Source organism: Leptinotarsa decemlineata, unplaced genomic scaffold, assembly GCF_025532065.1.
Source record: "Leptinotarsa decemlineata unplaced genomic scaffold, Ldec_3_MD MMD2_tig00001719_RagTag_RagTag, whole genome shotgun sequence".
Taxonomy (NCBI): domain Eukaryota; kingdom Metazoa; phylum Arthropoda; class Insecta; order Coleoptera; family Chrysomelidae; genus Leptinotarsa; species Leptinotarsa decemlineata.
The window spans coordinates 916,641-934,734 of record NW_027412569.1 but is presented as its reverse complement, the minus strand read 5'-3'; the positions used below and the strand labels follow the sequence as shown (position 1 = coordinate 934,734).

The window sequence follows — 18,094 nt, the reverse complement described above, 5'->3', positions numbered from 1 at the left end:
TAAACTGTTACATCCAGTTTCACAGCGGCAGCAGATAGTTTTAAGCAATAATTCTGGAATTAATTCCTTTTCTGTAAATTTGGGCATATGGCCACGTTGATGTCGCTTACAGCCCCAATCTGTTGCTGTCAGTTTGTTAACCAACCAAGTTTGAAACTGATAATATGCCCTGTAACAATGTTGTTCTGCTGTTCCTTCTATGGGTTGGAGGTTTGCCAAAATAAAAGATGATTTAATTTTTGCCAATTGATATTTTTGAAATCTTAATTGATTCAGTGTCATTTTTTCATTTATAAATAGATTTGATTAATTGTTATCCATGTTTTTATATCTTCTTTAATTGCATCCTTCTTATAAAAAACATTGGCCAAATTTGACAAATTTTCAGAGCCTTATAATGAATTTACGATCTTTTTCTTTTCCGACATCCACATATTGTATCGCAATCTGAAATGCAGAAATGCAACAATATTTTGAATGATTCATGTTTGAAAGTATTAGATGTGAAAAATAGATACTTTACATTTCCAGAATCTGGTTTGAGAAAATAAATGTTATAATTATTAGAATTTAATTGACTTAAAAAGACCAAAAGATCAATATCTTGACCCACAACAATGGCAGTTTTATTAGTATCTCTGGTAATTTCTATCAATGTCTTAATTATGTCAGCATCAGCATCTTCTTCTACTTGTTTACAGGAAAACCCTTGTAACTGTAATATTTTCATTGAAGTTTTTATTATTTTGTCCTTGTTTCTCTTGTCAGATAAAAATATTTCTTGCAAGAATGGTATTTTTGTATGGTTTTGATAATCAAACTCTGGAATATTGTCTGAGGTTTTTCTATAACTACGTTCTCCTCTTTTAGTTGAAATAGTTGCTGGTACTGTTGTGACAGTAACTGATTTTTTTATTCCGGGGTACCCATCAAAGACGATATAGCTCTATATGGAATCTTACGTTTTTTGGGTAATTGAAGTGTAACTTTTAATAAATAGCTCAATCGAATTTGAGCCTTTTTTGCATTTTCTGAGAACATTTACTATAGTAATGTATATTTTTTACACCATCGGAAAGTAGAGATCTCAACGAACAAAAAGCACACGGAATTTTTGAAAAAAGCTGATATTTTGAGGCGAGAATTTTCGATCGAATATTAGGGTGCTTTTTTGATATCAAGTTAAAAAATAAATATTTAAAATCACATAAATTACAGTGTATTTGGGACATAAAAGGGTGAGTTTTTCACCAAATTTTGTTAAAATTTTTTTGAAAAGAATAAAAATGAAAAACCAAAAACTTGGTTTTTTAAATTTTTCACATAAATTTTGAGGTAATGTGAAAAAATTGTGAATACAAAAGTTGTAGATCTTTTTATTACCTACAACTTTTCTATTCAACTTTTCTCCATACGGCTTGTAGTTTCGCCGGAAATCGAGATAAACCATTTTTCACCCTTAAAAACTCACCCTCTCCCACTTCCCGAACTCAGATCGCCCGTAATTTATTTTTTCTTTCATTTTTATCATATTTCCCTCCAATTCTAATGGAGGGAACACAACACAAAAGGCAACACAATATTTTTTCACAATAAAAATGTTCTATTTACCAGCAACTTGTCGTATTCAATAATTTTGCTTATCAAAAAAATTGTTAAGAAATAATACAATACTTATCTTAACGTTTCGGAGGTCAAAATCTGCCTCCGTCTTCAGAAATGGACAAAAGAATATTTGCAGAAATATTTGCAGTTATTCCTTTGCTGAATATTTATTTTTCCCAACTTCTTCGATGGGTATCAAAGGAGTTCTGAAATGTGAATTATGACAATGTTATCAGTTTATTGCCATTTCGCCATTATCCAAAGTTTTTCCTTCAAGACGGGTAGCCAAGTATCTACAATCTATTTCTGAGGTGCTGTTTCGAAATATCTCTCCAGATAATATGAGAATATACGCTGATTCTTTTAGTTTATGTCTTTTAGAGTGAGACTCACTGGTAATCATTCTTGTCTTGTTCCATTCAACTCGATGTTCACCTTCTGATTTTAAAATGTGTTCTGACAATTTAGATCCTGTCAATTATCTATTTTTTATGTAATCTCGATATTTTTCTGATTGTGGAAGGTAAAAATATCCAAAAAAAGGTCGATAAAAAACTGATTTTCCTCCACAATAAATTACTTTCGTTCAATTTCCAGGTTTCTCATTATGGAAGGCAAAAATATATTAATCTTGAAAATAATATACAAAAACAAATATAATAAACGTAGCGTAGAGACATTACTTGGAATTGTTGAAACATGTACACGATATTTTTTTTGAAAGTCTAGAAATAGCAGGGTGTATCATAAATACTATATGAACAGCGACAAGATCAATATTTCCCATGAAAGTAAAATTTTACACTGTTACAGTTTGAGATAATTCCTGATGAAAGGTGCGTCGAGACGAGTGTTACAATTATAGTGTGCGGGAAAATTTAGTCTAGTCATATTAGGGCTTTCACCTCGGAGTTAGAGATAGTCAGCTATAAAATTGTATGAAGCGTTACTTTGACACTAGCAAACTTGCCTCAACACCCACTTATCGTAGAGTGGCTGCGACTACCAATATCTAAGGTTAAAGGTAAAAAAAATCAGTGTATCGCAGATTTTTTGCAAATTTCTTGTCTCCTATAAGTTTTATATTATTCGTGTTTATAATAAATATTGTAGAGGATTGAATTCTCTACTTTTGTTTGAAAATTCATTCATATCTTGAAACATTTTCGAGATTGAGGGCAGACAGCGCGCAGTGTTCAACTATTTAGACTATTTAGAGCAGAGGTTCTCAAACTTTTTTTTATTATAGGTCACATTCAAAATTTTGCTGGTTTCGGTGGATCCCCTACAGCAACGTTTCTACCATATAACTATGGAAATTGGCGTTGCGACTATTTTATTCAGAAAACTCCCAATTCCATGTGGTAAAAATAAAATATTAGTATTTATATTGGTGAAGAATCAAACAAGTTCTTGCAAGAACACACACAAGTTTTATTTCATTCCCTTTGCATGTCTGAACAAGCGTTGCGGACGATGGCGGCAGCGCATTGCAAGTCTCGACAAGTTGTACTGAATATGAAATTTAAAAGTTTTCACATGTATAAGCCGCTGAACTTAATAAAATATGATCTCCCCACATTGATAGGTGAAGTCAAACCAACATTTCAGTTCTTCACTATTGAAACCAGATACATTTTCGTGGACCTCACGCCAATGTAGACCCCCATCGAATCTCTCGATGGGGGTCTACGAGTGTCTACGAGAGATTCGATTCCACTTTGGGAATCACTGATTTAGAGTATCATTCGAGGTCAACCGGTAGTTCCGATTATAAACACGCCGTATGAAGTTTATAAAGTATTGATAAATATATAATTCTAAATAATTTTTTATGTATGCCACAAAGACTACTCGTGAGGAAGCTTGGTAAAATTTCTTTAGACTCAACAGAGCAACATGTAGATTCTGGCAATTCAACAGATAATGAAAAATGCAAATTATTAGAAAGAATTATATATTGATCAATAATTTATAGACTTTATACGGCGGGTTTTCAATCGGGACTACCGATTGACCTCGGGACTACCGGTTGACCTCGAATGATACTCTGATGAATAGTTAAAGACGGCTCGCTCTCTGTCCTCTATCTCGGAAATGGTTCCAAATATAAAATAATTGTTCAAACAAAAGTTGTAGAGAATTCAATCCTCAACAATATTTTTAATGAATACAAATAGCATATAACCCATTAGAAACAAGATATTCGCAAAACATGTGCCAAAAGTCGATTTTTCTGACCTTAGATATCGATAGTCGCCACCACCCTGAGATAAGGTTGTGAGAAAAGTTTTAGAGTACTTGTGATGCACTGTTTGGAACCTTTGGTGTAGTAATGCATATTACTGGAGTTTTTCCCAACACCAAACCGTTATTTTATTACCTCGACACTTGTTTCAATCACCAAGTGATCATCTTCAAGAGGAAGATCAAATTGGTGATTGAAACACGTGTCGATGTGTTGAAAATAACGGTTTGTTGTTGGGACTAAACTTTAGTAATATTCAAGTTTTAGGGTGTCATAATAAAGGTTCATACAAGTACATAGCTGACTATCTCTAATTCCGAGATACTTGCTCTATTTTGACTAATATGACCGGATTAATTGTTTTTGTTGAACGTTTCTTATTACTACACGATTTATATTAGCTTCACCTGTATGTATGTATGTATGTTTGTTTGTTTGTTTGTTTGTTTGTTTGTTTGTAACTCTCAAGCTCGGGATTTGTATTGACAGAATTATCGACATTATTACTTGATCTATTCGCGGGCAGATGACGCTGTACGCGGTTGTTCAAAAGAAAATATAAATAAAAATTGGATTTTAAGAATTATAAGTGTTAGCGAAATTTTGTACTACAGATGAAATATTTAGATATTTAAATATTTTCAAATACCCGTTATTTAGTACAGAAAAAAGTTTTGAAAGATACATTTTAAAATCTAATTCGAATATTTGAAAGCAAACCAGAATATGGATTCAAACAATGAAAACGTTATCGTAAAATGTACACCTAAAAAATTCAGTTACTTAAATATTTCATAAATATAGCTTAAAAAGATTAAAAACACGCTTTTATAGCATATGAAACTAAAAAGTAAAAAACTAATATACCTACTTTGAAAAAACTAAAAAACACGCTTTTAAAAAACTAGGTTACTAAAAAGTTAATTTTTTTTAAATAATATTAAAACAATAACAATCGAAAAATACTATTATTATTGTGAAAAAAGCTTGGGCGCTTTGTGCCATATTTTTTGTATATCTAGCGCCCACGCTTTTTTCACAATAATACTAGTATTTTTCGATCGTTATTGTTTCAAGCTTATTACAAAAATATTTTTAGCTTTTCAATTCGATGTTCTTCAGTTTTTTTTACATATTCATTCCTACTGTTAAAGAATTATTCACGATTTTTTGACCCACTCATATGAACATGAAACAAATTATTGAGTGCTTCATTAACAAGACATTTTTAAAGGAAATGAGATCCAATTTGATAAAAGTAATACAATACTTAGTATTGTAGTAAATGCTGGGGACCCTATGAAAAAAAATTCAATGTGACAATTGAGCATTCAGTGTGAAATGAAATAGTAAAATTAAAATACTTATGAGGTGAATGTCAAATGGACATCTGGACTAAAAGTACAGTAGGCAGAGATATGCATAGGAAAGAAAGCTTTTATCGGAAAGTCTTACCTCAAACCGTTTATAAAGTCTCGTAGAGCAGGAAAACGTGCTATGATTTTCAAGACCAAGATTTGAGTCATAGGTTCTGAATCGAAAGCTGGAAAATCGTTGAGAATCAACTGGATTTTAGGTTATCAGTTTCATAAATTTCCAGTATTTGTTGTAAACAACTGCTTGAGTTGTAAACAACTGTTTAAATTGACAGTAACCAGGTAGATAGAACCAGGATAAAAACCAGTCTCTCCTATTGAAAATTTCCTGTCTGCCGTAAGATTGAATATACGGTCATTCAGTTAGGCAATATTCATCAGTTGTGTCGAAACAGGATTTATCAAAATACCATTCACCTCAATTTAGTCACAACAATCGAACGCCAAAATATAACATTGGTCGAAATTTGGACTTGGAAAATATTCGTGCTGCAGACAGTAGTTATTTTAATGAAAATTTCACAGTCGTACTTTCTAACTGATAAGAGACTACAATTTGCTGCCGTTGTTGTCGTCACAAGTCAAAATATGTTAGGTAATTAGGTATACCCACGTGTAAATTTTCAGAAAATTGGGATATAATTTGAGGGATCAAAACAACACTACTATTATTAGCCCGATCTGTTGATAGACAACCCCGGTTTATATTGTGATGCTACTTTATAATATGCATCTCCCTTTTTGACATGCTTTGTTTTGCATCACCATTCCTCCGTGATACAATAAATTTGATCCCTTTACCCTGTTTGTTCGTTTTACAAGACCAAAAGAATAGAGAATGTGCCTTCTAGTTATTGTTAAATCAAAATTAGATGCCAGCGCCATGGTGGCAAAACTGCAAAACACCAGTGTATTTAGAGCCTCTGTTCTGACTATTTGTATTCAGTTAGAATTTTTGAAACTTGGTTTTCGATGTTTCGTTGCCAATCAATTGATTGAGTTATTGATTTATGTAACGAAAAATGTGTTTATTGAAGGTTTCTCAGTCATATAATATGGCTGAAAATGTTCCTAATTTTCACCATATTTATTCAGGACTTTCGTTCTACATACTCTCTCAATCCTAAATTACTTTCCACCACAGCTGTAAGTTGACTTTTTCGCAAAAAATAATGACAATTGATGTCACATCATCGAGATCTTTTTACTCCCAAGCCACATTGCGAAACGCATAGAATTGATAGTTTGACTCTGAATCGCTTCTATTTAAATCGAGAAAAAGTGATGATCGATAAAAACTTCACCAATTCACTAGATAAATGTATATAACAGCGACAGCAATAAACACTCATTAATGACCACTAAGGTATACAATGTATTTGTCTCTAGTTCGCAACATCGACACCAGGGAGAGTATCGCTCATTCTAAGTTTCCTACGAGTTCTGTAGTAAAGTTCCAACTCGTGATTCACCAGCTTTATAACTTTGTTCAAGAGGCTCAATCCCACCTATAACTATTTTTTTTCACTACTATAGACTCAATCAAGATGTATCGATTACTCGACAACTACCGAATGACATATACCTGTTTTATTTCACTTTCAAGTTATAAATTATAATTCTAGTTATCGGAAATGGATTCCCGAAAAACCTCACAGTTTTCCAATTCAAAAAGCTAATAAAATAAATATTTGAGAATCAATTTCATCTGAATCTTTCAGTATTCTATTACAGTCCGCTCGCTGAACAGATGTAATTCTTTGTGTCTCTACAAAATCAACTTTCAGTTGGAATACACAAAAATTTACTAGCCAACAAATAAGAAAAAAATTGCGACTGATACATGAGATACATGAGAGTTTAAAGCATCCTGACTGGGACTTCAATATCAAAAATTTTGAGTTATAGTTATTTTTATTTTATACAAAAAATTTCACATATTATAGGGAAATATAAAACAATAAAAAACAATATATTTTGAGGAAAACAGACTTCATTTACAATACACATGAAAAAACATTCAAATGAAGTCTTTTGTGCATAACCTTTTTGCAACTGTTGACTTTCGTTTAAATGTTTCATCGTTTTCCCTCATAAGGAAACAACAATAATCCCCCATCATTGCTGCATCCCATCTGACTTGGTAACGTTGCTCCATTGTCAGTATGTCTTAGTGGAACCTTTTCCCTTGTTCGTCACTGACAGCACCCAAATTTTGTGGGAAAAAATTCAAATGGGAGTGCAAGAAATGGATTTTGAGAGACATGCGACATTCCATTCTGCAGTAGTTTTCAAGTAGTTCTTCAAGTGTTTCATAGTCAACTTATTGAATATCTAGAAAATAATGACATTTAACTAAAATATCAGTCAGGTTTCAGAAAACACCATTCATGTGAGTCTGCATTACAAGTCACAATATCAAAATGGAAAGAATCAATAGATAAGGGTCATTATATTATAGCCGTATTTTTAAATCTTTTAAGCTTTTGAGACAATTGATCGCCACATATTACTAAATAAACTGCAAAGTATTGGTATCAGGGAAACTGTTTTGTTATGGCTGACTGATTATTTATCACAACGCAAACAGGTAACCAAAATAGAGGATTCAGTGTCATCATCTCGCGATGTCATGTTCAGGGTACCTCAGGGGAGTGTTTTGAGACCTATATTATTAGTATTCTACCTGAATGATATAGATACCATCCATGGTTGTGATTTCATGAACCTTTTTGCAAACGACACATTATTATCAATTTCAGGAGATAATATAGAAACAGTAGCTGCTCAAATGAATAATGAACTAAGAAATGTTTTCAAGTACATGAATCGCAATAAACTAAAACTCAACACGTCCAAAACAAAATATATGATCTTATCAACTGGTTATAAGCTATCACTCATCAACACTCTCAACATAAGATTACAAATTGCAGGTGATGTAATAGAGTTCGTAAGTGAATTCAAATACTTAGGTTTCATGGTGGAAAATCCTTTATCTCTTCATGCTCATTTTGATTATATATATATATATATATATATATATATATATATATATATATATATATATATATATATATATATATATATATATATATATATATATATATATTATATATATATATATATATATATATATTTATATATATATATATATATATATATATATATATTACAATGTAGGTTTTCACGGATGGTAGAATATGATGTGTTGTTTTTCCGGATGTTCATCCTTTGTGTACTATTCGATAGTCGACGTTTCGCCATCATCTCAGATGGCATTATCAAGACGAGTTACTGCTTCGCTTCGAGAGGTGTAACTATATAATATATATATATATAATATATATATATATATATATAATATATATATATATATATATATATATATATATATATATATATATATATTAATCAGATGGTATCTTGAGGTTGCAGTCAAGGTCAATGATGAAAACTCTTTGCTAGTTTGTCAAGCTTTTGGAAATGTTTATTTCCTTTTTCAGGACAACTGAAAGGATGATTGTAAAAATATATGTATAAAACGTTACAGATATAACTTACTCAACATGAGATTAATATAAAAAATTAGCAGCAAATCGAAACGAAAAATATTTTGAAAATTGATTTTGACATGAATCAATAAATGACAAGTATTTGTTGATAACATAAAAATAATAATTTGTTTCACATCAGTTACATACTGGTTGAATCAGCATTACTATTTCTTCTTCGATTATCATTATCTAATTTAAATAAATAAGTATAAATTTGACTGAGACCATTCAAGTCAGTTCTTTTATTCATGGATTTTAATTCTTCATTTATGTGTATCATTTCTAGAAAAGAACCAAATGGACTATACTAATGCTAGTATTTTAGAAATTGAACAAAATTCCTACAAACGTACAAGAGGTTATTCTTCACGTTAGCTTGACCTGGAATATTTGTCTCTCGGAGGCCATTCTTTTACTTGATAATGGCTCTGTGTTGCCCAACTGTACCAAAGACAAAGAAAACAGCAAAACTTCGTAAATCCGCCCTGAGGACCTAGTAATAGTCCTATGACTTTTAGGTCCCCACATATTTACCACTTATACGTGGTATAACTCATTGCATTTAGAATAAATGACATACTTTCGTGTGTTTCCTTCATGGTTACTGCATGTGCAAGAGGAATAGAGGGTCTTATGTTACCATCATGGAGCAGAACGGCTTTTAAACTTGTTTTAGACGAATCTATAAATAAACGTCATTCGTCCGGGTTATGTGCAAATCCTAATTTTTCCATCACACCATTTGGATTTACACAAACATACATTTTATCCTGCATAGTAAAAAACGAGGATAGCTCATGGTTACGGTTCCTAAATATTGTAACTTTGGTTTAAGGGGCTAGTAAATTCCATTGTTGTAATCTGGACCCTACTAGTTCAGCATTCTCTTTGGACAAGTGGAAGAAAAAGAGGAAAAGCAAATTTGGAATGTCGTGTTCATTAAATTTTTGTGAAAAAAAATCATAACTCGAAAATTTTGCGTGTTAGGAAATTTTTACTATCATTTTCGCATTTAGGGACCAAAAATTAACAACGAAGTGCCTTTGGCATTACAGTCGTAAATAGTGTTATTGCAAATTCATGCGTTAATTAATTTTTGACCAACAATACTGGAGGTTGAACAAATCACGTGGATAATACGCAGTTTTAGAACTCTATATGTTTGGTAAAAAGACTACATACTAGTAAAGGCAATTTTCAACCTGGTTTTTTTATTCCCAAAGTAAATATATAACTGACCGATACTTCATGTAACGTATTAAAAAAAACACTCTAATGTGAGATGTCTATTTAATAGTGGATATCAAGTGAAAATTCAAGTGGAATTGTCACATTAAAGTGTATTTTTTGAATACGGTAATTTCCAAAGTGTTTTTCTGTACTCCTAGGATGTAACTTCCAGTCTTAGGTATCAATTGCAATATGTTTGACATACCTGTACATTTTATTTTTTTCTTTTTGAAATATAGGCAGAAATAAATTATCATTATCAAACACTTCTGTGATACATCATCTGCGATTATCCTGCCACGCGTTTTTCAATTGATACGTTCTGCTAGATTAACATTAAGCTGGCTGAACCATGTGAAAATCCTAGACTCTATTGAAAACATAAGCTGTTTTTTTTTGGCGTCTTCATTGTCTACAAAGTCTACATATTGATTGTGTATTATAATGTATAATTCCCCTATTGAGTGCTATAGTTAATTTTGAACTTTGTTCAGAAAATATTAATTTTTCAACTCGGACAACAGTTTTTTTATTATTTCCTTTTATCAATCGAAAATATACAGCATGATCAGTTTCTGCTTTTCTGTTAACCAGCTGTCACCCCTCATGAACGACAACTCTCGGAAACCGAAACTTGTGCGAGGTAAAGATTAAAGAGGTCTTATTTTCGAAGAGCAATTCCTGGCAAGGGTTGGATTATCTGCAGTGAACATCAATCATTAGCCATTGGGCTGGAACCACCGTTCACAAAGCTGTCGATTCAATGAATAGAACGAACCACTCACGCAACAGTACCGTTTAATTTTTCTATATATCCACTGAAATTAGTCTTTTGTTCCAGATGACTCATCCCGCCTTCAAAACTACATGTCACTGAAAATAACCTTCAACCCGACGAGGCTGATCAATAAACTCAGACTGATAATACAAAAAGCAACAATGGAGGACAGCCAACAACGTGAGATGAGCAACGAGTACACAGAAGTATACCGCCGAGTACCCCTTAGAATACAGCTTGCCTACAGCATAGGACACGTACTAAACGACGTGTGCGCCTCCATGTGGTTCACATACCTCCTAGTATTCTTTCACCTAGTCTTAGAATTCAACAATTGGGAGACGGGATTCATGCTCCTGGTGGGTCAAGTAGCTGATGCCCTAGCAACGCCGTTTGTAGGCTACCACTCTGACCAGACAGACAACTTCTCGTTCTGCACCTACGGCAAAAGAAAAATCTGGCATCTCTTCGGCACAGTATGCGTCTTGCTCTCGTTTCCTTTTATATTCTCCCCTTGCATAGACTGCTCCCAAAGCCACGATTGGGCTCAGATGTTCTACTACTCCATGTTTATAATAATCTTCCAGATCGGCTGGGCTGCCGTGCAAATCTCTCACTTGTCTCTCATACCGGAGTTGACACCCAACGAGCATGATCGCACAAGGCTAACAGCGATGCGGTACTCCTTTACGGTGGTGTCCAACGTACTGGTTTACGTAGTTACCTGGGTGGTGCTGCACATGAACAACGGTGAAAGTTCAAAGATCGGTCCAGGCGATGGCCCCAAGTTCCAACACGTAGTTTGGTCTGTGTTATCCTTCGGAAGCCTGTGCTCGGTGCTTTTCCATCTGTTCATCAAAGAGCACGAGAACGGAGTCGGAAACAACGTGAGAGGCGGGCAGCTGAGAACCAGCGTGGGGGACTTGCTACGAGATCTTCAGGTTTACCAGATAGCTGTCGTTTACATGTCGTCGCGATTATTCGTCAACTTGACGCAAGTTTTCGTTCCCCTGTACCTACACGAGACTCTTGACATGGCGGCGAGTTCTCTGGCTCTAGTGCCGTTGATAATGTTCATCGGCAGCTTTTTCACCTCTCTGATCATAGAACGAGTTAACCGATGTCTCGGTAGGAAACTGACCTACTTCTTGGGTGCGCTCTTAGGAGTGGTAGCTTGTATCTGGATCAAATTTGGCCAGGGAAGTTACTACGTCGATTACTACATTTATGTCGTAGCCTTACTGATAGGCTCCGCCGGGTCTATCGTTCTGGTTACCAGTCTGGGTGTGACTACGGATTTCATAGGTGAGAAGACGAACAGTGGAGCATTCGTGTATGGTATAATGAGTTTCACGGACAAGTTGGCCAACGGTATAGCAGTCGTCATTATCCAATATTTACATAAAGACGTCACGAACATCACATACTATAGGGATGTTTTGACGAATGTTTGTGGGGTGTCCGTAGCTGTGGGGCCTTGGCTGTGATAGGATTCTCATGCAGAAGAAGAAGAAGAAGATATACTCTAGTGTCCAATACGGTCACTGGTTATAACTCTATAAATACTTAAATTAATGAATAGGAGCATACCCGTTTATGCAGGGTAGAATGTGATATCATTTTATATATAAATTTTTATGTAATTTTCCCTGAGCACATGACATTGAAATCAAATACACAGATAGATAAGATTTTGAGATTATACCAAAAACTATACATTTTATGTTGTGAAGTTTTCTAACGTTGATAATGAAATGTCATAAAATTCGTGACGCTCGGAATTTTTCTGCTGAATATAGTTATGTCTTTTTTAATTGATGTTAAGAAATACCTAATTTAACCAATTCTTCTTTCACTAGATATTTTTGTCGTTTTCTCTATTTATCTAATTGAAGGTGCATAGATTCCACTAGATAATAGTTGTCGTAGGCTACTGTGATATAGGCTACTCAGAGCACATGGCTGGCGACCTTGATAGTCACTGCCTCAGGCGTTAAAATAAAAAACTAGCCCTGTTTGGAAATAATAACTGGTTGAAAAAAATCAAAAGAGATGACAGACAAAACTAATGCTTTTCAAAAATGCAAATTGTATAATATTCACACAACTTGAAGGTGAAACTTTTTATTGAAGAATAACTTTTTCCATCATTTAAGTTTTTATTTGTGCACTTACTGAAATCATTCGAATTAATATGTACACACATTTTTCTATGACTATACACAACCAATATGATTATTGTATCACGTCCAACCTGTATGTTTGTTAATTTCCAGGTTTTGGACCGTATTTGAAGGGAGGGTTAAGTATGGCAGGTAATGTGCCTGCTCTGATAGGGCCGTGGGTTACTAAAGATTTTAACACACTTATTACAATTTTGATGAAATAATTTGGGCGCCAAGTGGTTTTTGAAGCCCTTGCTGTTGAAAAAACCACTAAAATCAATTACTCAGCAGCCCCCAACCCAACAAAAATGAATTGTTACGAGTTATCAAATGTATATATTACTTTATGAAAACGATATAGACCACTTACAACATTGACACTGGCTCCTACTTTATATAATTGGGGGCTCTTGCAAGAGTACAAGAAGTATAGATTATAAACCTATCACTACACTAGGAAAGAAATATAGGCCTTATTGACATCTCAACAACAAATTCATAACTATCACCATTACTACTATCATTATTAATTATGACTATTATAATTATTATTATTGCTTTTGTAATCAAAATATGTAAACGAATCGAAGATTAAAAAAAAAGAAATCTCCTCTACGAGGTACTCATCCGCGATCCTTGATCTTGAATACATTCAGTGGATAAACTTTTCCTTTCAACTAACAGCTCAGTTCGCTATTCCTATGAATAAGCCACCTTGTATCTCATATGAAGGTCCAGAGAAAATTTTCCACCTTTGCTACTTGACAGTAAGCACCGATATAGCTCCCAAAAAAAAACGTCTAAAAAGCAATGATATCAAAGATTAAGCTGTGATCGAAAATGAATTGAATTGTAAGGGTAACACGGTTATGAAAAATGTTTACCTCTGAGTGTCGAGTCTCCTAGCACATCAAAGACGTTTTTCCAACAACCGTACAGCAGATACTGATCCAAATTTAATTTTTCACAATATTGGTCATATACCATACACCAGATATAACCATAAATAACACCAATATTGCATAAGGCACTTTGAATGACTTATCCGTATAATACGATAAAATTTTGTTCATTCATACAGCCGATATCTATTCAACCTCTCCCGAATTCTCTGGTGTCTTTTTTTTTTCCGCGCGCAAAAAGTATTCGTTCGACTTACTTGTATTTGGAGCCACATATAGGACGATATTAAATAGTAAAATGTTGAGTACCCGTAATTAAGAAAATATCGTAACAATTGTTTACATATAAATTGAAGATTACTTTCACCTAACTGTGAACAAGGTCTTATCTTGTCTCTTTCTCAAGTTCCCTTGATCTAAATAGAGTTTTTTTAATTTTTGAAATTTCTTTGTTGTGATTGAAAGTGGTTGACAATGTTTCATGGTGAATTTCACTAGTTCGTACTTCTATTGTCTAATATGATGTCTAAAACGTGAATTGAAAATACAATAACATAATCAAGATAAGTTACCTCACGACGTTTCGATTTTTGGTATCGACAATCATCTTCGGGTGATGACAGTCATCACCCTAAGACGATTATGGATACTAACAATCGAAACGTCTTGAGGTAACTTGGTTTGAAATCTCTTTTATTTTTATTTTTTGCCCATTTTTAATTCTATTCTACTTTATTACTTTATTTATTTCTAGGTATTTGCTCTGTGGTCATTTTCATCTATCTTAACTATTTAATTTTTTTATTGTATTTTCGTTTCACGTTCTATTGCTTAATACTTCAGCTATTCATTATAATTTTATTTGTTCGTTCATAGATTTCGAATCAAATTGAATTAGACAATGGAAGTCTGAACTACTACAATATTTTTTTTGACAATATATTTCTGGTAATACAATATATCCCGAAATTTGTTATAATTATTTTTTGTATATAATTGATATATCAAACAGGAATATTTAATATTAATAGAATTTTTTGTATAAATTTTGAAGTTTATTCGGTAGATGTTTACTTTGTTGATATATTATACACTTTTATTTATTTATGTACAGTCATATGTATGTTATATTAGAAAAACATAACATGTATTTCAATAAATTCAAATTTTGTAGTATTTATTTTTTGCTAAGACCTCTTTTCAGACTCTCTATTGCCCCAAATAATATTTCGATTTCGAAACCAGACGAATGACAAAATTGTTGATATAAATATGAAAAATATTTTTTCATTATAAGTATTCTTTTTTTGAGTTCAGTGAATTTACTCCAATGTTTTTATAGCTCAAATTTGTCCAACAAAATATTTGTCAAAAACAGCTTTTTGAAGTTTTTGGTCTCCTGAAAACTCTGATGAAAGTGACTTATATGGTTTATGAACTGAATGGATCATTTCAAATTAGATTCCAATATGTTTATTCTAGGGAGAATGTAATATTGTTACAAACTCGACATACTATCCATTTCTTGCATTGCAGCCTTATGGGCTTGTTGCGATTCTTCTTTCATTTTTTCATGACACCTATTAAAATTATCTTGTTACACCATATAAAATGACCTTTCAAAAAAAACATGGCTTACCGAACAAATCCATCATAACCAACGCTCTCATGGGAAATCTTCCGGCCACTGGGGCGAACCCTCCTTCATTTTTCATCTCATCGGTAGATTACGCTGGATCGACAAGGTCGCGGTTGTAAGATAAGCAAAGCCTACGCTAGCGTTTTCGTCTGCTTCACCACTCGCGCAGTTCATATAGAGTTAGTGCCTGACCTAACTAAAGATTCATTTATCGCAGCCTTTAGGCGTTTCATAGCAAGGCGAGGAAAACCGTCTCGAATGTATTCTGATAACGGAACCAACATTGTCGCAGCTTTCAATGAGCTTCATGATCCCGGCGTTTTCCTCAAAACCAATTCGAAAAACATAGCCGAAACAGTAGAAAATGAAGGCATTTCATCGTCCTTCATTCTAGCGGCTTCTCCGCACTTTGGTGGTCTCGGGGAGGCTAGCGTGAAATCGATGAAACACCATTTGATACGCGTAGCGGGAAATGCATTACTCACCTTCGAGCAGTGCTACACACTGCTAGTGCAAATCGAAGCAATCCTCAACTCGAGACCCATGCACCCACTATCTTCTGACCCATCAGACCTCAATCCCCTCACGCCCTCTCACTTTATCATCGGCCGTCCCATGGTCTCCATCGCAGACACTAATCTGCTAGCAGTTCCTGACAACCGGTTGAAACACTAATTCAGCAGATCCAACAGCATTTCTGGAAGTGCTGGTCCTCGGAGTATGTATGCGAGCTCCAAGTGCATACCAAGTGGAGAATCAACCAAGAGGCACTAAGGAAGGACAACCTGGTCGTAATCAAGGATAACGACCTCCCTCCATTCAAGTGGGCCCTCGGACGAATCGTCTCAGTACATCCTGGAAGAGATGGTATTTGTAGAGTGTTCTTCCCAAAGCAGATAGTTTTTCATTGAAAGAAGGTGGTTCTTTCAAGGCGGGGGCTATGTCGAATATTGGCAACACCGAAGAACCGGGTGCTAAACACCCAGCGTCTATCCCTCCATGCATCGCTACCTGCTAAAGGGTCCCTCTGTCATCTCAACATTCCAAGACAAAGACACTTGCAATAGACACTCTTTACAGTGAACACATTTCATATTTTTCATTTTGTTAGTTTTTGCAATAAAGCGTTAGTAGTGAATGTGGTGCCATTTTATTCAAAAACAGTCCACAAAAACTCGAAACCACATATAATACAACACAAAAATTCATTAAAAACTCTTAAGACCAAACTTCAGTGTCGGGTAGACACTGTAGTTTATAAGTTGACTTGTGATTCCTGTCCAAAACTTTGTATTGGCCAAACGAGGTGAACCTTTTTCTGAAGAATAAAAGAACATAAGAGTAGATTCTTGAATATGAAAACCTATTTATAAACCATCTTTTGGTAGTGGGGCATGGTTTCAATCCCTACTGCGGCTGTTTTTGCTTGATTTCTTCACTCAAACGTTGCAAAAAGTTCGCATAATACTCGGACGGTAGCCGGTCGGTTCGACGTGGGTTCTTTGTTCACTCACTCCAATCGACCGCCGTGTTGGTCGCTGGTTCAAGCCCCAGGCTGAACGATCGATTTTCACTTGCTATCGTCCAACCCGTGTTAGGAATCACACGTTAAAAGGTAAGACCTCGTTAGTCCTCAACTCGCACAAGTTTCGATTCGACTGCTGAGGGTTGTCGTACGTAGGGATGTGACAGCTGGTTAACGGAAAACAGATTTTAAACAGATTGATAGTTTTGCCTCTTTTAAGATAATCACTATAAATTATCCCACGCGCATCTCAAAAAACCGATGTCATGACCTTGCCTGAAATGGTCTTCGCCTTTTTTGGAGTCCGCTGTTCTGATTGTTATTTTGTCTCGGGTGTAAAGTGATGGACCCATGTTTCATCCATGGATATGAAACGACGCAAGAATTCTGCTTCGTTGCTATGAAATTTTGCTTAAACACTCAATTGAAACATCTTTACGACATTGTTATTGCTCGAGTGTGAGCAAACGTGGCACTCATCTTGCACACAGCGTCTCATGTCCAAATTTTCAGATAATACACGATATACCGCACTTTTTGAAATGCCTACTAAGTCTTCAGTCGATCATTCAGTACCGCTTTGTGGATTTTCTTCACCATCGTCACCTCACTTGGTCGACCATTGCGATGCTCCTCTTGGCAGCTCGTACAGCCTCGCTTAAACTCTGCTATCCAATATTTCACTGTTGTAAACAAAGGAGCAGACTCACTCAGAGTCCCTCCTCTTGCTTCCTCCCGAGTTGAGTGCACTGAGTTGAAATTTTTCCCACACGGTGACTGTGTGCAGAACATCCCATCACGTCCAACCACCCCCGCTCCTCCGAAGCGGTCTCCAACTTACTGATGGGCACTTCAGCAAGATTGACATTTGACCTTCTTTGGTCGAAAGTCAGCCTCTAGGTGCTTTTACTTTCTGATCTATTGTATTGTTTTGTCTGGACTTTACTAACTGACTTTTTGCATGGGGTCCCCAAAAACTAACCGGAGACGAGTGTCTTTATGTCGCGACCAAGTGTTGTTTCCCAGTGAATCTGAAAATGAAGTGAATTTGAAATCTGGTTAAGGAGTT

The 18,094-nt window shown here is 34.7% G+C and overlaps 3 protein-coding genes across 4 annotated transcripts in view; 2 read left to right on the top strand and 1 right to left on the bottom strand.

The window, feature by feature from the left end:
* LOC111510322 (major facilitator superfamily domain-containing protein 12) overlaps positions 1-14,440 on the top strand; it is a 30,884-nt gene extending 16,444 nt beyond the window's left edge. The window contains 2 exon segments of the mRNA XM_023166225.2: positions 10,858-12,258; positions 12,261-14,440. Coding sequence (XP_023021993.2) covers positions 10,884-12,258; positions 12,261-12,364 — 1,479 coding nt within the window. The 5' untranslated portion in view covers positions 10,858-10,883 and the 3' untranslated portion in view covers positions 12,365-14,440.
* The window catches only part of LOC141482662 (alpha-1B adrenergic receptor-like), a 102,830-nt gene that overhangs the window by 43,016 nt on the left and 41,720 nt on the right, over positions 1-18,094 (bottom strand). The gene's annotated exons all lie outside the window — the stretch shown is intronic.
* LOC141482673 (uncharacterized) lies at positions 15,759-16,175 on the top strand. The gene has a single exon (XM_074176292.1). The coding sequence runs from the start codon at positions 15,759-15,761 to the stop codon at positions 16,173-16,175; it is 417 nt and encodes a 138-aa protein (XP_074032393.1).